This window comes from Grammomys surdaster, unplaced genomic scaffold, assembly GCF_004785775.1.
Source record: "Grammomys surdaster isolate TR1022 unplaced genomic scaffold, NIH_TR_1.0 125429, whole genome shotgun sequence".
Taxonomy (NCBI): Eukaryota; Metazoa; Chordata; class Mammalia; order Rodentia; family Muridae; genus Grammomys; species Grammomys surdaster.
In genome coordinates, this window is record NW_021620296.1 from 176,277 (window position 1) to 199,760 (window position 23,484).

The window sequence follows — 23,484 nt, forward strand, 5'->3', positions numbered from 1 at the left end:
AGGCCAGAGATCTTTGTGGGAAGCCCTCCAGAACAGGGACCCACACCCTAACTCATCTTTCACAGAGGTGGCTGCAGTACACAGGAGTTGCTCAGTAGGGAAGGTGAAGCTGGCAGTGCAGCAGAAAGGCACGCCCGTCCATGGCACTTTGGAAAAGATCCACACTGGGCTTATTGCCATGGATGCTGAACCTTCAGAAAGAGCCTTTCGGTGACTTGTCACCACTCACATCAGAGACAAGGCAAGTCTTCCTACCAAACAACTCATCTTTGTTTCTGCTGTGTGCAGATCCAGGCAGTCTTAGCTTCATTCCTGTGGCTGTGATAAAATACCCTGACAACACAATTTAGAGAAGAAAGGGTTTATTTCAGCTCACAGTTTCAGGTTACAATCCATTACTGTGGGCCAGTCATGTTGGCTGGAGCATGACACGGTGGTAGACACAGTCCCAAGGCAGACAGCAAGGAATCTGTGCTCAGCTGCTTCTGTCCTTTTTATTCAGTCCATAAAACAGTGCAGACAGCATTCAGGATGGGTCTTCCTACCTCAATTAACCCTAGTATGAAAATCCCTCACAGCTGTGTCAAGGCAAACGGAACCCAGACAAGTGAGTACTGAGATTTTCTTCCCAGGTGACACCAGATTGCACCCAGTCGACAACTGAAGCACCACCCAAGAGAGAAGCAAGGCACTTTAAGCCACAGCCTCCCCCTCCTTCTCGGCGTTTCACACAGATGTAAACACAGCACAACTTTAAAAGCCTGAAGACATTTATGAAGGTCTGTTCATCCCAGACTGTGCATGAATGACAGGGACCAAGAGTGACTCTACCCAAGTGTGGCATGAGGAATCACTGAGCTAATGTGGGGTATTTACAAGAGCACAGGCAAGTCATGGGAAGCCACTGCAAAGGAAATGTCCTTTTCCCAGCAACCATTAAGTTCCCACCTCCTTACACTTACAGAACTGCCCACCTTCCATCACCACAAGCTTCGTAAAGAACTGCGACCTTAAAGGGTTCACAGCTGCTTCCAGTTGGAAACTTTCCCAGTTGGAATTCACTCACAGAATCTAAGGAAGCAATGCTATCTAAAGGCTTTAACACCTCACATTCACATTCTCTCCAACATGACATTTCATCCATGCTAGTGAAAGGACCTGTGACACCTGAAGGCTTTTCCACATTGTTTATATTCATGTGGGGGTTTTTCACCTCTGAGTTCTTTCATGATTTTAAGGCAAACAGATATAAATGAAAGATTAACCATATCTCATACATTCATAGGGCATTTGCCCAGCATGAATTAACTTACTACGCTGAATGGAAGTGTAACAAGCGACACTTACCACATTGGTAACAAACAAACTTTGGCCAGCAAGAATTCCTTCTTTGAAGGCCGAGACCCCTGAAGGCTATGCCACACATTTTACATATAAAAGTTTCTTCCTTGTCTTGAGTTCTTGCATGTATTTTATGTGGATGGGAGTATTTGCTACATTGTTTACATTCAAAGGGGTTGTTGCCAGTTTGTTATTTCATTCCTTTGATGGAAATGGGGATAATGGAATTAGATACTGTTCATATGGACTTTCTCCATGAACAGACTGGTGTCTCTTAAAGGAACTATGACGACTGAAGGATCTGCCACACTGAACGCACTGGTACGGCTTCTCCCCAGTATGTCTTCTCTCGTGTGATCGAAGGTAAGAGCGATGTGTGAAGGTTTTACCACACTCCTTACATTCGTAGGGTTTCTCTCCAGTGTGGCTTCTTTCGTGAAATCGAAGGTAATTATAACTTGAAAAGGCCTTGCCACAGTGCTTACACTCATAGGGTTTTTCTCCCGTGTGTGTTCTCTCATGTAATCGAAGCGAGGACTGACACCTAAAAGCTTTCCCACAGAGCTTACACTCAAAGGGTTTTTCTCCAGTGTGAGTTCTTTCATGCACTTGAAGTAAGGAGGGATAAATGAAGGACTTACCACACTCCTTACATTCATACAATGTTTCTCCACCATGAGTTATTTTATGTCTATGATAGGAAGCCTGACATCTGAAGGCTTTCCCACACTCTTGGCATTCATAGGGTTTCTCTCCAGTATGAATCTTTTCATGTAACTTCAGAGAAGTAAGCCATCTAAAAGCTTTCCCACATTCTTTACACTCATAGGGTTTTTCTCCAGTATGAATTCTTTTATGTAATTTAAGGGTCCTGTGACTTCTGAAAAATTTACCACATTGTTTACATTCATAGGGCTTTTCTCCAGTGTGAATCCTTTCATGTAATTTGAGGGCCCTGCTATATCTAAAAGTCTTCCCACACTGTTTACACTCACAGGGTCTTTCCTCAGTATGGATTCTTTCATGCAATTGAAGGGCACTGAGATACGTGAAGGCTCTCCCACACCGCTTACACTCATAGGGCTTTTCTCCAGTGTGAATTCTTTCGTGTAGGTGAAGGGCGCTAAGACCTCTAAAGGCTTTCCCACAGTCTTTACACTCGTAGGGTTTTTCCCCAGTATGAATTCTTTCATGTAATTGAAGGGCGCTGGGATACCTAAAGGCTTTACCACACTCTTGACACATATAGAGTTTTTTTCCAGTATGAGATTTTTCTTCTTTTTGAAGGGAACCGGAAGTTTTCTCACACTGATTACCTTCAGAATCATTTTCCTCAGTCTGGCTTCCTCCTCTGAGCTCCTTGTAGTCATAGTTGTGATGTCCATTGTAAGTTAGGTGGTACAGTCCAAAGGTCTTTAAACACACCTCACACACAGAGGGTCCACTCGAAGTCTTAGTCTCTGTGTATCCTTCAATACTTGTGAGAAAATTAGAATCAGGTGGCTTCTCTTCATAGTCCTCATGTTCATACTGTGTGTATTCAGAGTGAGAGACGATGTTCCTATTAAAAGATGAACAGCATATGAAAATGTCTCTACCCACACTGCTGCTCATATTGAGACTGGTATATGGATAAGGCTGTTCACCTGACTACCTTCTTCAGTATCATACAGTATCTACAAAACTAACTACTATGAGAAATGACAAGCCTATTAGTGACAGTTGTTTCACCACTGTTTGCTTATTAGACCATCTCAGACAGTCTGCTACCATACAAGCAAAATGTGTGCCTTCACAAGCCCATCATCAAAAGAGCAGCATTCCTTAATGCAGGGTCCCAGAACTGGTACCAAAGAGCATGCAAGATGTCAAGCTCACATGAAGGTATACGTTTGGGATAAAAATTTTCTACTGATGGATACATTTAAAGTTGGGCTTTTTTGTTCTTCAATTTTCATAGCACACTACAATGTCTTCAAGGGACATTTGCTTCCACTTGTGCATGTAAATTACCTTAGATTTACTTCAGGCTCTTCATAATGGTCTTCAAGTGTCTCGTCTTCCCATTCATATCCTAAACCACGGTCACAGAAAATGTATGGAGAATTATTAGAATGTATATTGTAACTATGCCTAATTTCTTCACCACATTCTTCCCTTTCCACACCCAAATCCCAACAACCATCAATAACCAGAAATACTTGTTCTCTAATTTATGGAGTGAAGACATTTTTGTTTTGTTTGAGACAGGGTCTCTCTATGTAGTCCTGAACTCACTATGTAGATGAGGCTGCCCTAAAACTCATGTAGATGCTCTGTCCTCTGCCTCCTGGCTGCCAGGATTAAAAGCACGGCTAGTCTTACCTGTATCAGTTAAGTTCCTGAAGGTCTCCAGCATCACAGCTCCGTAGAGAGTCTTCTGAGAAGTATCTAGCAAATCCCACTCATCCTGGGTGAAATGCACCACCAGATCCTCAAAGCTCACCAAACCCTAAAACATTCCATATTAGGATATGAAAGAGTGGGTGAGAAAGACACATCCGTCCACAACTGACAGTATGGCCACGTAATTCTGTGGTTTCCACATACTCATTCCATGACACACAAGAGCACTGAGTGATGTTCAGAGATGACTGGGTCCAGGGAGGAGATGCGCTGCTTCCCACCTCAATCCCTTTCCCCAGTGATCTCCACTTCCTGTCCCAGGAACACCCTATCATGTGATACACACAACGGCATAATGCTGGGGCTCAGGAGGCCGCCTGCCCTTGAAAACTCATGCGCAAAGTTAGCGTCTGCTGGCCTGAGGCAACAACCTCCTGCCTGAGAAACAGCACATGAACATATGTAAGGGTAAACGACTCAGCATGAATGAGTTGTACAGAAAGAGCAGTTAGGAACACTCTGTTTTCCTTTTGATAGTCTATTAATCACTTTTAAACTCAGAAGCATCTATGCAGGCCGTGTGACGGAGAGCGCCTAGGTCTTCCAATGTCAGCCTTTTGTATAAAACCAGGCCTGCTCCTGGCAGGATGCACTCTATCCTCTGCTCAAATGATTCCAATCTCACTTTAGCCTTATTCCTCCTTCATTTCTTTTCCAGCGTTTCAGCAAAGAACTTCTGTTCCTCAAACACGGCTGCCTGCTGTACAAATGTGGGTTCCCTAGACGGGCCCAAGGCAGGGTACACCAACTACTACACCAGGTAACCTTACTTTGGACAACCTCAAAGAGTCCAAGCAAACTGTTGTCCCATATTCCAAAATGGTAGTTAGGGCTACCTCTTTAGTGGGAAAAATGAAGGAAACAGGAAACAAAATACACACACACACACACACACATATACATATACAAATGTGGTACAAGCAGTTTGGAGACTTGGGGGGGTGGAGAAGGAAGCTTGTTTTGTTTTGTGTCCTGGGAAATAAGCTGAAATGTCCTTGGGACCGTGTTCTATGTTGGCTTGGAGGCCAGAAATGCCAGAAATATCAGAGGTTCTTGCTTTGCTCTGATTGCTAAATGATTCTTCACAGGAAGAAATGTTATAGCAGCACTGGAAGCACCATTAAGGGAAAGCTGGCTCCTTCCGGTCAAGTAAAATCTAACCCAGGTGAAGACATGCCATTGTGCTTAACTTTAAGAGTTAATACAGTTGACTTGATCAATAGCTTAGCCTTAGGGAAGGCTGAATTGATTAGTTTTAAGCTACACTAAAGATGGGAGGAATAATTATCCCTTTAATAAGTAACACTTGCTTGCCCCTCAGAAGCATTTTCTCTATGCTACAGAGCAACTGCCAAGAGGTTCTCTTGGGTCTGTCTGCCTTTCTGAATACTAAGACAAAACTTAACACTTTTTCTTGAACTCTTTGTTCTGTTTCTTTGAGATACAGGATGGAGCCTTTTAGAATGCTTTTTCTGGTACTTTGGGCTGTTTCCATTTTTCTCTGCAGGGCCCCTTCCTGCCGTATGAATACCTGTCTTCTCTGTGGTTAACACTGTACTGGCTTAACTCAAATGGTATTTCTCTTCCTCTCCATCACCATTCTCCAGGAAGGTATCAAGATTTACGCCTGCTTGCCCTGGAGCTTTTCTTTTACACTCTAATAAAAGTTTCCTCAGGCTTTCCTCTTGGCTCATTCTTAAATTCATGTGACTAAAATCTCTTGAGGGCAAAAGTTATGTTTCAAGTTTAAATTGCTACACTTAAAGAGATCCATAAAACAGAAATGCCTCTAATCCACTTGCCAAGGATAGGTAACTCCTGGAATGTAGGGGGCTGGTGTTCATGTACGAAACCAAACCATGTTTCTCACTTCTATAAACAACGCTGGTTGCCCCAACTGCACAGGATGTGCTTGATCACAGAGGTGGGAAATCATAGGTAAGAAGTATCCAGGTAGCATATATGTTAGGATGCATGCTTACCCCTGCTTAGACAAACGCAGGAAGTACATAACCTTGTGGGTTTGCCTTTATGAACCCCTGTCTAGTATAATTTGATGCCAGGGAATCCCCAGTATAGACCTGTCCAGTGTCCATCATCCTGGCCAATAAGTAATAAAGTTTGCTTCAAATGTGGCTGAAAAATCACCCAGAAGGATTAACAACTCCAAGAAAAGACCCCAATTTTTACAGTAACATCTAGCAACTGTGGCAGGACTTCCCAAGTGCTGACAGCAGTATGTGTTGGTATTAAACATACTGTTCTGAGTTGTTATTTTAGGCCTTTTATGGTTAAGAAAATGAAGAAAGTATTTTTCTTACATGGCTTATATATGCAGACTATAAAAAAAATGGTGATTTAAAAATATTTCAGGTGAGCTCATAAGAAAAAGAGGACATAGGTGGCCACTGAACAGATCAGGGCTCTCTAGCAGGAGAGAACTGGAAGAGTTAACAGATATGGATACATTTAGACTGGCTTACCTCATCAGGCCTGGAGAGTCCAACAATGGCCATCTCCATGATGGAGAGGTTCCGTCCACAAGGCTGGAAGCCTCAGAGCTTCAATCTGGCACTAAGGGCTCGGAAGGCACCAGGACAGCTTTGTCAGTGGTCTTCAGTCCACACTGGAAGGCCCAAGAAGCTGACTCCAATGTCAGGAAGGATGGCAGCAGCAGCAGCAATGAGACAGATGCACTCACCAGCAAGAAGTGAAGGCAAGCAGGGAAAACACTGCTCCTTCTGTGGACGTCTCAAAGTGCCACCTACTCCAAGGACGACGACGACATCTTCTTCTCACCTCAGTCAATCCTCCCTGAAATTTCCTGGCAGACCTGCAGAGACAGGCCTCTTAGTTGATTCCAGAGCCATTCAAGCCAACAGTAAAGATCCACCGTCAGTCACACAAGCAACCAGAAGCAGTATTCAACACGCATGCACCCACTGAGCACTGTGGACCCTCACAACTTCTGGCCTGCCTGTCTCTGCCCACAGGCTCCTCTCAGTCTTACCTCTGACCAAATGTGTCTCAGGCGCCATCACCCACAACTTTCCCTAACCATTGGTTTTCACACCTAACCTTGGCCGCTCCTCCCAATCACACTGCTGGCGCAATCCTTGCACACGGCCTTGATGCAAGCTCTGCTGACGCCCCTGGGCTCAGAAGACCCAGAACAACAAGTTAGATGATACACGAAAAGTTACCGGATAATACCAATACTACTGCAGGGGCATAGCAATAAAAGGGGAATGCAATGCGAGGACACTGAGGCGGGGGAGGGGAAGCTGTGACAACAAATTTCCGTACGGAAAATCCAAGGAACCAAAAAGGACTGAAAACTTGTATGACACATCAATACACAAAAGCCCACCCTTTTCCTATGACAACAATGACCTGGATGTACAGTACCAAGTCTGCACTGTATATACACTGATAAAAAGGGGGAGGAAAAGCCTTTAGACAAAGTCAGATACTTCTAATGAAGAGAAAAACAGAAGGAAGTCGGCACCGCAGAGGGCAAGAAGCCTGTGTGTGTAAGACGTTCTTACACATCTTCTATCTGCATTGTAAACTCAACACATTCTCCTAACATTCAAAACCAGACTATGTTGTAAGTCATTAAAAGAGATACATGAAAAGGAGGAGTAAAAAGAATGTTCAGCACAACTCTGACACACACACACAGATAATACAGGACTTTAAGACTTCTTACAAAACAGCCACATACATAAGAGTGCACTCGCATTTGGTAAGCAATGAACAGCTCACTGGAACACAAAACCCAGGACAAACTCACACAGACCCAACTTTGGACAATGGAGCAAACGAACCTCAATGAAGAACTGGGCTGCCTTGGCAGAGCAGCCAGGTTGTTCCTAGCACCCACATGGTGCCTCATAACAATCTGGAACCCCTGTCCAATGGGATCTGACCTCCATGGACACCAGACACACACAGGGCACAGACATACATGCAGCAAAATCCTCATACGCAAAACGAAATTCTAAATTTTTAATTATCAAACACTAACACTCTGAGTCATAAATGCAAAGAGCTGCTGGAATGTAGCAGGGAGGCACTGGAGGTGTGGTAGGCGCACAGGCCTGCAAGCCCAGCTGTCAGGAAGCAGGGTTCCAAGTTCAAGGCCAGCAGGAGCATCCTATAAATTCTAGGTCAGCCTGGGATACAGAGTAAGACCATCTTCAGAAAACAAAAATAAATAGATAAAAATAAAATAAGGATAGTACAATCAGAAATTATTCAGTATGCAGAAATTGAAACATCACAAATATTGAAAATCAAAATGTTTTAACTCTAGCAAAAAGACAAAATAACTTATATAAGTAATGTCACTTGGCTAACAAAGTAGTAGGTGTCCATGTGGCTTGTTCACGAATCCTTAGTCTCATGAACTCTTCTTTCTTTCTCCTGTATGCCCCTCACAGCCCACCCTGAACGCCCAAGCTCAAACTCTTCACCCCAAGTCTTCCTGTTTGTTATCTGTGCTGCTATTTCCTCTGTCCTCACCAGCAGCTCCCTGGTGGCCCTTTTCCTTACTTCTTCAAGCTCTGCAAGTTATGACACACCAATCTAAGGATGTGCGTGAAGCTAGGACCTATAGGAGAGGGACATTGTTCCCTCCTCTCAAACTATCATTGTTCCAGCTCAAACCATCAGCTAACTTAGACCGTTTATCTAGTTTCATCCACTAACCTGCAAATTTCATAATTTTTTCTTCACAGCTGAATGGAAGCCCTTTATGTCTACACATTTTTAATATCTATCATCAGCTGGACATGTAGGCTGTTTTTATTTCCTGGTTATTACAAATTAAGAGTGACAATGGACATGATTATACAAGTATCTCCTGGAGTAGGATAGAAAGTCCTTTGACCATGTATCCAGCAGTGCTACAGTAAGGTCACGTGTAAGTTAAGACAATGATAAAAACAAGAAGGGAGATATCCTATAATAGATGATGCTTCTGAAAGCCAATGGTTACTAAGCCATAACTCCAGAGCAGGAGAGAGTTACCTCCTTATTAGCCATTGGTCAGGGAGACCTCATAGGCTCTCGCACTCTTCTTGGTTGCCCTCCAGAACTGGCTATTATTACTGAAGACACCCCATACACTGGTTAACAATGCAGAAGGAAATCAAACTGGCACTGAGCTGAAAGCTTCCTCCCTGTGGGCTTTCATAGTGCTCTGGGGCACTGTGCAGACTGCTGGGGAGGAATGACAGGCACAGAATGTCTTACCCAGACCTCTACAACATACAAAACCAACCTGCCAAGCGAGGTACGTCCACCTGTGCAACAGGGGTATAACTGTTCGGAGGATAACACCAGGCGGCTCTCTAACTGGACTTGAGACTCACTCCTTCAGAGAATCCATGCCTGGCATAGTAAACTAAGCCCAAAACCCATGTCTGCGGCTAGAGGGATAAACTTAGCACTACTGTTTAGCTAAATTGTCCTGGCACCCAGTTACCTTCTAAATATTGCTTATACCCACAGACCAGCTGCTCCTCCCGGTCTAAAGTAGAGAAGCCCCTCTGCAGCGATGCACAGCTTCTCAAGGAGCTGAGAGTAAGCTGACACCTGAGTGCTCAGTCAGAAACAGGACAGAAACAGGGCATTTATATCACCACTTGCAAGACGCCAGGATCACTGTGAAAGATGAGGCATACAGACTGTAAGGCCCAGAGGACAGTGGGACGGGATGTACAATGTTGACTTTTCAGCACTGCAGAGCTAAGGCTGCTTATGACTTCACTTGACAACAGCAATGCCATGGACCTGACACAAGACCGGGCCCATCAATGGTCAACCCTGATTCAGATCCTGAGGGATTCTGGAGAAAGTCATTGTCTTCAACTGTGTACCCACTGAGGTGCTGAAATAGATGACAGGTTGGAACCTGCAGTCACATGATGATCCTGGTTAAAACAGTGGGTCTCAAAACAAAAAAGGAGATGGAGGGGGCAGGAGACATAAGATACTTCACAGAGAACTGTAAGCAGGAGAGGACAAAGAGGATGAGAAGGAAATTAGACAGTGAGATATTACAATAGTCAGAACATTCTTTATACATGTGTGAAATTGTTAAAGAAAAAGAACTCAGATAGGTGCATGCCTCTCACATGAAATTATATATGAAATTCCAGCACTTGGAAATAGAGGCAAAAGAATCAGGAGTTCAAGGTCATTCTTGCCTACACAAGTTCTATCTCAAAAGCACATGCTAATTAAAATAAAAGGCTAAAGAGGTGGTGTGGTTCAGTGGTTAAGAACACAGATGCTACTTGTCAGAGGTCCGATTCCCAGAGTACACATGACAGCTTACAACCATATTTAACTAGAACTACAGGAGATTCGATGTCCTCCGCTGGCCTCTGCAGGCACTAGGCATACAAGTGGTGCACAGACATATATTCAAGCAAAACTCGCTACACAGGACACAGACGGATGCAACTCCCTTGTCTGGCCTCATAAAGGGACAGACATCCAGCACTAGACGGTGTGGCCTGAAACCAACCTGTCATCTGATATCTGGTGTGGGAGCCAAGGATCTAGTCAGGGACGCCTGACTGTTTCGCAGGTTCAGTTCAACTGGGTCCCTGTCTGTCCACCAGAACCTCATCTCAGCCTGCCTTTCATATCAGAGCTAGGCCACTACAGCCACCTTCAAACCTGATGTCCCCAGGCTTCATTCAAAGCTCCCTCCCTGTGGCTCACTGGTGTTCTAATTTATTATCTCATCATCTGAAACACTGCCTGTATTTCTCTCAGCCAACTTCTAGGACCCTCTGAACTCTGCTGCAGCCTCTGTAACTTACGTTGATTCTGTAAACAGTATATGCACATATAATTACATATTTACTGTGTGATATGAAGAAATATTAGTAATTAATGTTAGGACTTCGAAAAATAGAACCTGCCTTACCCTTGGCCAGATTACCACCGGATGCATGACACCTTTTTAATTCCTACTCAATAAATTTTGACATTGTGGAAAGACGCAAATGTGCTTGTCTGCTTCTGGTACAACATCACCATGACCAGATGACACAATCCTAAAATGTCACTTCCAGTTTCAATTACAGATTTAAGATAATTCCCACAAAATGCTAAAAAAAAAAAAATCTTATCAGAAACATAAAAGAGATTACTAAATTTTATATGTAAATAATTTTTAAAAAGAGCCAAAACGGTTAGCACAATATAGACGAACCCACAACACTCTCCTAATATTTCCAATCAGATACACAAAACAACACACTATTTAGGAAGAATAAACAGATCCACAAACAAAATAAAAAAATCAGGAGACAAGCTGACCTTTGATAAAGTAGCACAATCTTTTCTAGAACTGTTTCTGGAACACCATCCGAAAGAAACTCCGGGACAAAGACTCAGAAAATCTCACAAAATTAACTCACACTTGATGCTAGACCTACAAAGCCCACAACGTCTAGACCACAGCGCAGGGAACACTGCAGGCATAAGTGCGACACCAAAAGCACAAACAGGGCGCCAGCCCTGGGCGGTGACGTCACCAACCCGGAAGCTACCCCCGCATTGGGCGGAACCTTCCGCTCCCCGCGCTTTGCCCGAAAAGCGGAAGTGAATAGAGTCCTCCGAGACAAGGACTGGCCGGTGACGGGGCCCACGTCGCCCTATGGAACGCACAGGATGTCCGCTCGGCCGGCCGGCCCCACCCCTCCCCCAGCCCCGGGGAGGGCTCACCACCCCGGCTCACGCGGCTCAGCCGGCCGCTCCTCCCCGTCTGGGAACAGCGGCCCCGCCCTCACCATGGCGCGGTTGCCGAGCTCGCCTGCGCCACCCCTACAGCTCCCGGCAGCGGCGATCACACCGCAGCTCACGGGATCACGCGATGCCTGCTTAAGACTCGGAACAGAATCTGCAGTATGGCGGCGGAAAGCACCCACCTCTCGTCTCCGGCTGGTGCTCTTGATTGGACATCTTGCCCCGAGGCTCTGATTGGCTGGAGCTGCACCACGAGTCTGATTGACAGGAGTTCCCTAGGCGGTGCTGCGTGGATGACCCGACTCCATTGCTCTAATTGGCTAGCATGCCCTGAATGATGAAGCAGTTCCTTTAGGCGCTCCTGAGTGAGTGGCCTGGCCTGAAGGTTTTCATTGGCTAACACTGACCCGCGAGGGCCTGAGTGACAGGAACAGTTTCCCTTGGTTCTTGTGAATGAATGACCTGCCCCCAGAACCCTGATTGGCTAGTGAGATCTGAATAACAGTTCCCATAAGTGGTTGAACTAAAATTAAAAGACGTGGACCACACAGCCCTTCCTAGCTCTGGCTTTCTCCCAAGTTCATGCAGGTCAGCTTCAAGAAGATTTGATTGAAGCAAGACTTTCTTGTCCCTCCCAAAACTGTCACTGTTGTCTTCTTGCACTCAGTAGGTACTTAAGGTACAGTCCGTTACACACAATGCTCAAGGCAGCGATCTCTTTGCCTCACAGCTAGACCAGGGCCTAACACACCTCCATCAAACTGGAACAGGACTTGATGTCCTCCGGGTGTCAGGAATTTCAGCAAGTCACGCTCAAATTTTAACAAGTTGCACATTTTCTTTTTAACCAGAGAAGAGAACCCATTCCAACACCAATGTGGTGTTGCTTTTCCTGCAATCCCAACAAAGGAGATGGAAGCAAAAGAACCAGGAATTCAGGATATACGTCATTAAAAACTTCCAATAACAATCACAGACTATTCCAGAAGTTAGAATCAACAGAAGGTATTTGAGGGATCCTTACACACTGAAGATGCCTACATCCAGGAGGCCACAGAAATGACTAAAGCACACTAGAATAGTGAGGAAAGACAAGAAATAGCTAATTTTTAAATAGGTAGATAGCTAAGGAGAGTGGCCCTGGGTCAAATCAAACTGATTAAGAGTTCATCCACTTTGGATCCAAGGACTTACTCCAGACTCTTGCACAAGAGAAGCTGCCCCACAACAGGTTTTTTCATCTCAAGCACCACAGAGCTAACTTTACACATCTACCACACATGCACACACGCATGCTCACGAACCCCATCCCACCGAGGGTCACACGTAACCCACCTGGTGGGCTTGACTGATCTAACTCTGTCCTGCCCTCTGCTGTAGGCCACTACTAACAAGGCCAGGTAGGATCTGAGAGCTTTCTTCATAGAAACTTGAAAGGTTTTATTCACGTCTCTTTCAGTCAAGGCTTTGCTATCATTTAAAATGAACCAATCAGCTAAATGCAAGCTGGCTGGTCCATTTCGAGAAGGAGAAATGCAGTCTTGCAGTTGTGCAGTTACAATCATCACTATACAGAGGAAGGGCTTAAAGGACACTGGAGACACTCGTGAGAAAGCAGACACTGTCTGATGAAAGGCTTCAAAGGAGAATCCATTAGAAGAGACAAACACAGTCGTATTGTGGTGATTAAAGAAAACAATCTCTCGAGAGAAGACTGGGATTCTGCACATGTACACCAAACACCAGCACTCTTGATTTTATAGAAGAAATGCTAATGGGCCGTAGAGGTACAAATAGCTGTGACCCAATAGCAGTGTCAGTAGCATACACTTGTGACAAGGCAGGTGAACAAGCCAAAACAACAAAGAAACATCAAACATAAATATCAAAAGCTGAGACCCAGGGAGCTGGGAAGACAAATCAGTGTTTAAGAACACCGGCTACTCTTTCAGAGGGACCAAAGTTTGGTTCCCAGCACTCATATGGTGGTTTACAACCATCCATAGCTGCAGTTCCAGGGGATCCTACTCCCTCTTCTGACCTCCAGAGGCAGACAAAGCATTCATACAGAGAGTATGAATTCATATATATGTGTGAATTATGTATAGTTCCCTCAGGTAAACATTCCCTCTGCACTGCTCCATGCAGAGCAGGAAAAGAAAATGTTCTACTCCTTTATCTTTCATGATTTATGTCTCCTTTTAACCAATGATCCATTAAAAACCACCATTCTCTTTAAAAAGTTTTCTTTTTAATATGCTCCTGGGCTGGGAAAAGGGAACACTGCCAGACAACACAACCTGGACAGAATGAGATTTTCCCTTCTGTCCAACACTGACCAAGAAAACTTTTAAAAAAAACTTTCAATAGGTTCTTTTTAAAGGATTAAAGATATCTGCTAAAATGATTTCTTTTTACCAAGTGGTGGTAGTGCATGCCTTTAATCCACTAAAGAGACAGAGGCAGGCAGATCTCTGTGAGTTCGAGGCCAGCCTGGTCTACAGAGCGAGTTCCAAGACAGCCAGGGCTACACAGAGAAACCCTAGCTTGAAGAAAAAACATAAACAAAACAAAAAATAGCCAGTCAGTCCCAGTTATTAGAAAAGGTTATAAAATTTGGGAATGTTTGAAGGTATAAGTATGTCCCGGCTGATGGAGGGAGCTGAAAGGGTATTTAATAACAGAAGATGATTGGGACAAGAACTTCTGCATAAGCCAGGCAGTGGTGGTGCACGCCTTTAATCCCAGCACTTGGGAGGCAAAGGCAGGCAGATTTCTGAGTTTGAGGCCAGCCTGGTCTACAGAGTGAGTTCCAGGACAGCCAGGGCTATACAGAGAAACCCTGTCTCAAAAAACCAAAAAAAAAAAAAAAAAAAAAAAAGAACTTCTGCATAAACAAAAATCCACCATTACCTTCTCTGATGATGAGACATGGACTCACAGATATCCAGCAAAATTTTGGTGTCTCATTCTCTGTCAGAAACAGACGCCCCAGGACTGGCCAACACCAAGCACCTATAATTGTTCAACTAACTAGTTCAGCTACCTCCATCCAGATTAAACAATATGTGATGACTCTGGGAACAAATAGGCAATTAGTCTGTATTGCCTGGCTTGAAGAGACAGGCATCCTGGTGCCCTGACAGTCATCCTGAAACATGCCTCTCCCACCTGCGAAGAAACTTGAGACCTCAGATTCTCATGAGTCTGATTCTTCCAAAGAAATATGAACACTGTCTTGGACCTGAAATATGCATTCTTCAGCCTCCCCTTGGCAGAGGTGAATCAACCCATCTTTACCCTTACATGGACAGACCCAGTGGGAGGCTTCAGCAGGCAACATACCCAAAACAGGTTGCCCCAGGATTTAAAGACACTAAATGCAAGCATCTGGTCCTTCCATTAGAGGTTTCCTGAGAAAATGCATCCTAAAAGGACTGAGTGACTGCTGTAACAGTTACAGACCCCAGGCTACAAATGTTGGCTAAGAAAGTTCAACTTTGTAGAAGATTGTAATCGCCCAAAAGAACTATTTCTAAACAGGTCCACATCCCCCTTTGCCCTATTAACTTTGGGTGGTGGGCTAGAAGGGAGCTTAAAGCATTTAAGAAACCTTATTAAAGTAGGTTTTGAAAAATCTAACACTTGGGAGGCAGAGGCAGGCGGATTTCTGAGTTCGAGGCCAGTCTGGTCTACAGAGTGAGTTCCAGGACAGCCAGGACTACACAGAGAAACCCTGTCTCGAAACAACAGCAACAACAACAAAAGACCAGCTGCTTGGTGAAGGACATTACACCGACTTAAGGAACAAATCAAGTCTGATGTTGTTGTTATTGAACAATGTCATGTTGCAGCATTAAGAGCTTGGGATATGCCTGAGAAGCCTAGGGTGGGGGGGAGGGGAGGAGCCTAGGGTCGGGGAGAGGGGAGGAGCCTAGGGTCGGGGGAGGGGAGGAGCCTAGGGTCGGGGGCGGGGGAACCACCTCATTTACTAAGATAATATAGGGTTCTGCAGAAACTTTACAAAGTTCTTTACAAACTTCTTACAGAGGTTGGGTTCAGGTGTAAATAGAGCCATATCATATACTGAAACTAGACTCACTGATAGAAATATTGGCATTTGAAAATGCAAATACTGAATGTAAGAGAGCAATCAGACCATTGAAAGCAGGAGGAGCCCTGATAGGCAAATGGATAAAGGAGCTAACTGGTATTGGTTCTCAAAAGCAATATCATAGGCCAAATCATAGCTAGAAATTTCAGGGATCAAAATGCTCAATGCTTTAACTGTAGTGAGTTTGGTCATTTCCAAAGAGCTCAACATAGCAGGTACATTGACTCGAGAGACTATGGTATTCATAGAAGAGAACAAGCAGGTTGTGGTTGCTATGAGCCACAAAGGCTTCCAGTGTACTGTAGCTGCTGTGCAAAGGGCAAACATTGGTCTAAGGATTGCTGATCCAAGAGAGACATACAAGGTAACCTCTTGCAACCAGCAAACAAACTGAGGGGCCTGTCAGCAAACAATATGAGCCATTTTCCTTTGGCCAGTCAGGTAGTACCAAGTGATCAAGAAAATCCAAATGGAGTGTCTCTGATCTTGTACATGCTACAGAAGCAAGTGCAGCTTTGGAGCTGGCCATAGACAGCCCTCTGACGTTATCCACAAAAGTTGAATGTTACAAGTTAACCACTGGTGTTTATGGTTTACCACTGGTTTACCCTTAGGGACAGTGGGAATATTCTTGGGAAGAAATGAATTAACTTCTCAAGGATTTATTGTGCACCCAGGTATAGTTGATGGGGATAGCAAGGAAGAAATAAAAATCATGGCAAATGTGAAAAAGGAGATTCAAATTGATGCAGGGGACAGAATTGTTCAACTGTTGTTGTTTCCTTACATGAAGGGCAAAGCCACTCCAGTAGAAAGGACAGGGTCATTTGGGAGTACTGGAAAATGTGTGTTCTAGCAAACAGTGGTTAATGATCAGAGAACTAAATTAATAGTACAAATGAGTGGTGTTGACATAGAAGGTTTGGTGGATACAGGAGCTGATCTTAGTATACTTTCCCAAAGCTCTTGGAATCTATATTGGCCACTTCAGAAGGTTTATTATCATGTATAAGACAAAGTGTCCAATGGATTACCTGTGCGGGGCCAGAAGGACAAACAAGAAAGGTAAACCCTTATGTAGCTGATGTACCCATAAACTTATGGGGAAGGGATCTTTTACAACAGTGAGGTACTCAATATTCCTACAATTCCAGGGACAGCAAGTGAGGATATTAGGGGTGATACGGTAGATGCTCCTGGGGAAGATATTGATACAGGTGATCAAGAACTACCACAAGCAGTGCCCATTATCCAACTGCAGGACATTGCAGGGACTGAATTTACAAATTTATACAAGAACACACTGCTGACATACCAACAGCCTTGCCCCTAAAATGGCTATTAATCCAGCCTGTCTGGCAAGAGCAGTGGCCCATAACAGCAACAAAAAAATTGCAGGCACTTGAACAGCTGGTACAAGAACAGCTGGAGGCTCAACATATAGAAGAGTCTACTGGCTCCTCTATGTTTGTTGTAAAAATGAAATCAGAAAAATGGAGGATGATAACAGATTTAAGAGCAGTTAATAAGGTAATTCAACCAATGGGTCCTTTAAGGACTAGAATTTCTTTACCATCTTTGTTACCAAAATCATAGCCTATAATAATAATTGATTTGAAAGATTGGTTTTTTTTTTCCTCAGTTCCTTGCATGAGAAAGGTAGGGAAAGCTTTGCTTTCTCAGTATCTAATCTGAACCATAGTCATCCACTATAAAGATACCACTGGAAGATACTTCCACAGGGAATGTTAAATAGTCCAACTTTATGTCAGTATTTTGTGCAACAACCATTAGAAATAATTCATAAGTAATTCCCTCGATCTATCATTGATAATTATATGGATGACATTCTGTTGGCTGATTCTGACAAAGATGTTTTAGAGAATATGTTTAAAGTAACACAAAGAATTCTGCCATGCTAGGGGTTATAGATTGCTCCAGAAAAATACAAAGAGGAGATTCACTTAGTTATTTGGGTTATAAAGTCAGTCAACAAAAAATTCAACCACAAAAGGTACAGATGTGTAGGGATCAATTGCAAACTCTTAACAATTTTAAAAAATTAATATGGGAGATATAACTGACTAAAGTCTACAACTGGATTAAGTGGTAGTATGAGTTAAGCAATTTGTTTCAAACATTACAAGGAAATTCAAATTTAAACAGTACAAGATGTCCAACAGCTGAAGCAAAAAAAAAAAAAAAAAAGAGTTAATTCTTGTAGAACAAAGACTACAAGATATATCTGTGGATTAAATTGACCCTAAACTTCAAACCCACAGGTTGGTGGAGGACGCTGTAGGCAAAGACCATTCTCTCAGAAACAACTGACAGGACTGTGTAACCTTCACTAGGCTACTCATCTGGGATCCACAAAACTTTCTGAGTTGCTCAGATCAAAATACGTTATACCTAGACAGGACAGCTTGGTGCAGGATGACTCAGCCAGATGACAGGTTTGCGTTCAGTGAATCCAAAACAGAGAGCACTTACCCAGAGCAGGTCCAAATGAGACTGCAATACCCAGGCGAACTCTGGACAAACTGACTTCACCAAGATCTGGCTTGCTGGAGAAGAATATAAGTACTTGCTACTTTTTACAGATATCTTTTCAGGTTGGGTAGAGGTATTCCCCACACAGACTGAAACTGCTCAAATACTGGCTAAAAAACTCCTTCAGGAATTGATCCCGATTTGGCTGCCTCCTTGCAATGGGGTCTAACAATGACCTGGCTTTTATAGACAAAAATCTCTCAATTAAAAGCTAAAACTTAGCCGGGCGGTGGTGGCGCACGCCTTTAATCCCAGCACTCGGGAGGCAGAGGCAGGCGGATTTCTGAGTTCGAGGCCAGCCTGGTCTACAGAGTGAGTTCCAGGACAGCCCGGGCTATACAGAGAAACCCTGTCTCGAAAAACCAAAAAAAAAAAAAAGCTAAAACTTTAGAATAGATTGAAAAAGTCATTGTGTGTGTACACCTCAGAGTTCTGGACAGGTAAAGAGAACAAGACATTAAAAGAACTTTAACAACACTCTCATACAAGTCTACCAAAGATTGGATAGGCCTCCTTCCTTTGCTTCATCCTGTCACACCCCATACAGGGAGAGATTTACCCTCCTATGAGATTATGTTTGGAAGACCTCCCCAACTGCTTCTCTCCCTCTCCCCCTCTCCCTCTCCCTCCCCCTCCCCCCTCCCCCTTCCCCTTCTTCTCCTCCTCCTCCTCCTCCTCCCCCTTGGACCCCTCTAGAACTGGAGTTACAGACAGTTCTGAGCTGCCATGTGGTTGCTGGGAATTGAACTTGGGTCCTCTGGAAGAGCAGCCAGTGCTCCTCACTATTGAGCCATCTCTCCAGCCCTCTTGGCAGAACTCTCTGAGCATTCCTTTCAAGTCACTACAGACACTCCCATCCTCCATAAAGGTTTCTCACTGGACTGAGAGACACAGCCAACCTCCTAGTTCACCACTAGTTTCCCCTGGCTCTGTCTGCACCAGGAAGATGGCCACTGGGGTCCTGAAACTGACTTGGTGAGGACTCTACACAGTGATTCTCTCCACTCTCGTGGCTGGGAAAGTAGCTAGCATTACACCATAGATCCACCACACCCAGATGAAGTAAGTGGAAGCCACGATGTTGTCAAATGGACTGCCCCAGGACAACGGACCCATTGAAAGTAAGGTTTCACTAGGGTCCCAGATCCTTCTGCTACCTGCCCCTCTACCACCTTCTGGGACTTATGTCTGCTCTGAATAAAGGGTTATGATCCAACTTCCTCCACTCTCAGGCCTGGACTGGAAACTGAGGAAAACAGATACAGGGAAGGTATTAACTAGTGTGGCTACAGACAGAAACTCTCTCTCTCTTTTTTTTTTCTTTTTTTTTCTTTTTTTTTTTTTTTTTTTTGGTTTTTCCAGACATGGTTTCTCTGTATAGTCCTGACTGTCCTGGAACTCACTCTGTAGACCAGGCTGGCCTCGAACTCAGAAATCCACCTGCCTCTGCCTCCCAAGAGCTGGAATAAAAGGCATGTGCCACCACTGCCTGGCTCCAATATACCCTCTTGAACTTTACTTGTTGATGCCTTCTTTGTCTGGTTATATGGAGAAAAAGAAAGACGTAGGACTATATTTTTTGAGACATGAACACAAAGTTTACAGTTCTATGCACACCCTGTGGCTGGACCCACTGATCACCGAAAACAAGGGAGTTTCCATTTCAAAATTGGGGTTGCAAAACCAAGGCTTTCTTTAAAAAAATTTTTTAAAGATTCTGACCTTTGAGAAACAGGGGAAACCTGGGCAATCAGACTCTATGCCACAGGAAGGGACCCTGTGCATAGAGTAAATCATTCCCAGACAGAAATTGGCCAGGATTGCTGGTTATGCTTAGACACCCAGCCCCCATACTGCACAGGGACAGGAACTAACCAGACTGTAAGCCCATTTACTAACAAGACTGTGACTGGGGACAGCCTAAAGTAACATTAGACAACCTACAAGGGACTAAAACTTATCTAACATCCAAACCCTTAACCTAGGCACTTCCCCTTATTTTGATGCCTTATGAATTAAGTCATCTGAGTAACAGCAATATTACTGAGCCCCTGAGACTACTGGGTGGGCATGTACCAATGGTTTGACTAAATGTGCCTCTTCTGCTGCTTCCCAAGCTAAATAGACAGATTAATACTTAGATGTATTATAACAACCGTTTTATCTCTTTGCAGAAATGGTCCTATCAAATTGAAGAGGCTTAGACTTACTTCTCAAGCAATAAAGAAAGCTACGTTCAGCTTTTGGAAAAACCTGTTGTTTCTATGTGAATTGATCAGAAGTAATTAAAAAAAAAAAACCTTGCCATGGTTGAGAAAGAAAAACAAGAGACAAAGACATAAATCAAATAACTGATACCAGTCTCTGTTCTCTTGGTCCCCGATAGCTAACTACTCTGCTATCAGCACTGGTTCTTAAGACCAACTACAACTCTTTAGAGCAGGATGAGTCCATAGTTTGACTCATTCACTAGGACCAGTGGGGAATGTAACAGAGTCCCAGATCTTAGGAGAACCTGAGACCTTGGCACAACTGACTTCATGATGGAAGTTCCATTCCAGCTATAAAACTCGGTACACAGACAGTACCACCTGCCAAAACTAAAACAAAGACTTAATCCATCTGTGATGGCTTAATAAAAATGGCCCCCATAGGCCTACAGGGAGTAGCATTATTAGGGGGTGCTTGTTGAAGTAGCTGTGGCCTTGGTCTCAGAAGCTCAAGTCAGTTCACTTCCTGCTACCTGCAGGGCAAGATATAGAGCTCTCAGCTCCTTCTCTAGCACCACGTCTGCCTGCACAGTGCCATGCTTCCCATTATGATGATAATGGACTGAACCTCTGAAACTGTACGCCAGCCCCAATTAAATGTTTTCCTTTATAAGAGTTGCCATGGTCACATTGTCTCTTCACAGCAATAAAACTCTAAGACACCATCAAAGCCCAAAGCTCAGGGAAAGTCTCTAAATAGACTAACCTTGTATTTTAGCTTGTATAGTTCTGCTTCTGGCTAACTGTTCTTGATAACTGAAGTATATCAACACATAGCATGGTTTTTATGACTAAAAGCTCATCCTGAGAAATGCTCAGGGATCCTGAACACCCACTGTAGTCACAGGCTGGCTAACAAGGACTTTTCCTATTGTCTTAAACCCATGTCTGAGCAGTCTTCTCTGAATACCCCACAACATTTTTCAGTTCATGCCAGACCTGAAGAAGTAGGCTCTAATGCAGTGAAGGAATGGACTTGCTAGCAAGGTGAGGGCAACAGGCAGAGAACAGAAGGTTTCTTTCCCACGTCCTTCTGTGGGCTTCCCACAGAAGGCATGGGCCAGATTAAGGGTGTGTTTTCCCAGCTCAAAAGATCTGGATTAAAGATATGTCTTCCCATCTCATACTTCAAATGAGCCTACTAAACAAAAAAATAATCCTCACATTTTTGTGTTTTAATTCATTCCATAATGACAACTTGACAGACAAAAATAGCCATCACAAGGGCAACTGCATGCATGTGATACACATGCAAGCAGGCACACACACACAGTCATAAGAGTGAGATCAGCGTGCTGACTGGTTTTGTGTCAACATGACACAAGCTAAAGTCCTCAGAGAGGAAGGAGCCTCAGCTGAGGGAATGCCTTCACGAGATCCACCTGTAGGCATTTTCTCTATTAGTGATTAGTGGGGGAGGGTCCAACCCACTGTGGGTGATGCCATCCCTGGGCTGGTGGTCCTGGGTTCTATAAGAAAGCAGGCTGAGCAAGCCATAGGGAACAAGCCAGGAAGAAGCACCCCTCCATGGCCTCTGCATCAGCTCCTACCTCAAGTTCCTGCCCTGTGTGAGTTCCAGTCCTGATTTCCTTTGGTGATAAACGGCAACATGGAAGTGTAAGCTGAATAAACCCTTTCCTCCCCAACTTGCTTCTTGGTCATGATGTTTTGTTGCAGCAAAAAAAACCCTAAGACAGTCAAGGTCCTTTGTTTTCCCAGTTATCAGTCTATCCTGTAACCTTGCAGGTTTTTCTTTGCCTCCTTTATCATCATAGGCACATTAAGATTAATCTGCCCTCCTTTCTCTTCTTAAAATGCAGAAAATGTCATTCTTAATAGAAATGTGATGCTCCAGTGAAGACACAGCAGTCCTTATGTGAAGCAGGAGAGCGTGCAAACTGTCCTGAAGACACCTGTATTTTCACAATTAACCCATTTGTTTGAGATTTAAGTACTCTCAGGGCAAGCATTAGAAAGTATTTTTCTTGTAAGGCATTTGTTTCTCCAGCCCAGCATAGTCGTCCATGGGATTAAACTCAGGTGTTTGTACATGATACAGAGAAACTGTGTCCCAAAAGCTACATGGCCAGCCATCAGTTGGGTTTTATCCTAGCCCTTCTTTTATGTCCTCAGAGAATTCTGAGTATAGAACAAAATGTATGTATGTGATAGGAGATCCCGTATATGAACTTACATGGTGGGACTGTGTCGCCCAACTAAGGACATGTGTGTGACGGACTACCTGAGAACCCAGCAGCTTCTCAGTCCAGGAAGCTTCATGATGCCCACTAGTCACATTCCAGCAGGGAAGGCCTGGGAAATCCCTAGCGTTGTCACTGTTCAGTAAAACAGAAGGCCAAAGGGGCTACAGTCTGATGTCACTGCCAGATTGGCGCAGCCACCACAATAGGCACACTCAGCAGCAATAAGCAAGCAGTGCAAACAGGAATAGTTTTTCTTCATATATCTTTATATCTAGGCTACAAAGCAGAAGGTGCTACTGTGTGGCAGAAATTTCCCTGCCCAATCTATTTGCAGCGGGAGGCCTGTGATTGGACAGGAAAAAGGGAGGCGGAGCTAAGGGTGGCAGAGAGGGAGAGGCAAAAACAAAAAAAAAACAAACAAAACCGCAGGGAGAGGGAGGAAGGCAAAATGGTTTCGGATGTAGACCCAGGTGGCATCTAGTAACTAGGTAGATATGAGATCTAAAGGTTAGGGTAATTGGGATAACCTTCTAAATTGTGTGGGCATCTTGTGTATTGAGATGCTATTGATATATATATAAATCTATTGGTTAACTTTAAGCATCTAGAGTTTTGATTTACTGGGTTACTGGAAGGTGGGTCCGCTGACAACTGGGTGGTTATGGCTTTGAAGGAACTAGCGGCTCCAGGGACCGGCGAACCGGAGCTAGAAGCATAGCGGCTGGTCGCTACAGGACTGGCTAGAGAGAGTAGCCCAGAGGACATCCAGCTGGGACCAGGCAGCCCG

The 23,484-nt window shown here is 44.1% G+C and overlaps 1 protein-coding gene across 2 annotated transcripts; it reads right to left on the bottom strand.

The window, feature by feature from the left end:
* Positions 1 to 345: 345 nt before the first annotated feature.
* Positions 346 to 11,711, bottom strand: LOC114637853 (zinc finger protein 709-like). Of its 2 annotated transcripts, none has more exons than XM_028786163.1 (5): positions 11,601 to 11,711; positions 6,270 to 6,619; positions 3,706 to 3,832; positions 3,355 to 3,415; positions 346 to 2,902 (listed from the first exon to the last, which is right to left on the bottom strand). In XM_028786163.1, the coding sequence occupies exons 2-5, from the start codon at positions 6,306 to 6,308 to the stop codon at positions 1,537 to 1,539; spliced, it is 1,593 nt and encodes a 530-aa protein (XP_028641996.1). In that variant the 5' UTR covers positions 6,309 to 6,619; positions 11,601 to 11,711; the 3' UTR covers positions 346 to 1,536. The 2 variants fall into 2 exon arrangements, with proteins under 2 accessions (XP_028641996.1, XP_028641997.1); XM_028786164.1 differs by lacking the exon at positions 11,601 to 11,711 and adding an exon at positions 11,128 to 11,293.
* Positions 11,712 to 23,484: the final 11,773 nt, after the last annotated feature.

Coding starts and splice junctions, on each gene's coding strand:
- LOC114637853 (XM_028786163.1), bottom strand. CDS start 6,308: ATGGAGATGGCCATTGTTGGACTCTCCAGGCCTGATGAG. Junction 3,833..6,269: donor GACTCTCCAGGCCTGATGAG/GTAAGCCAGTCT, acceptor GGAATGTTTTAG/GGTTTGGTGAGCTTTGAGGA. Junction 3,416..3,705: donor CAGGAACTTAACTGATACAG/GTAAGACTAGCC, acceptor ACCGTGGTTTAG/GATATGAATGGGAAGACGAG.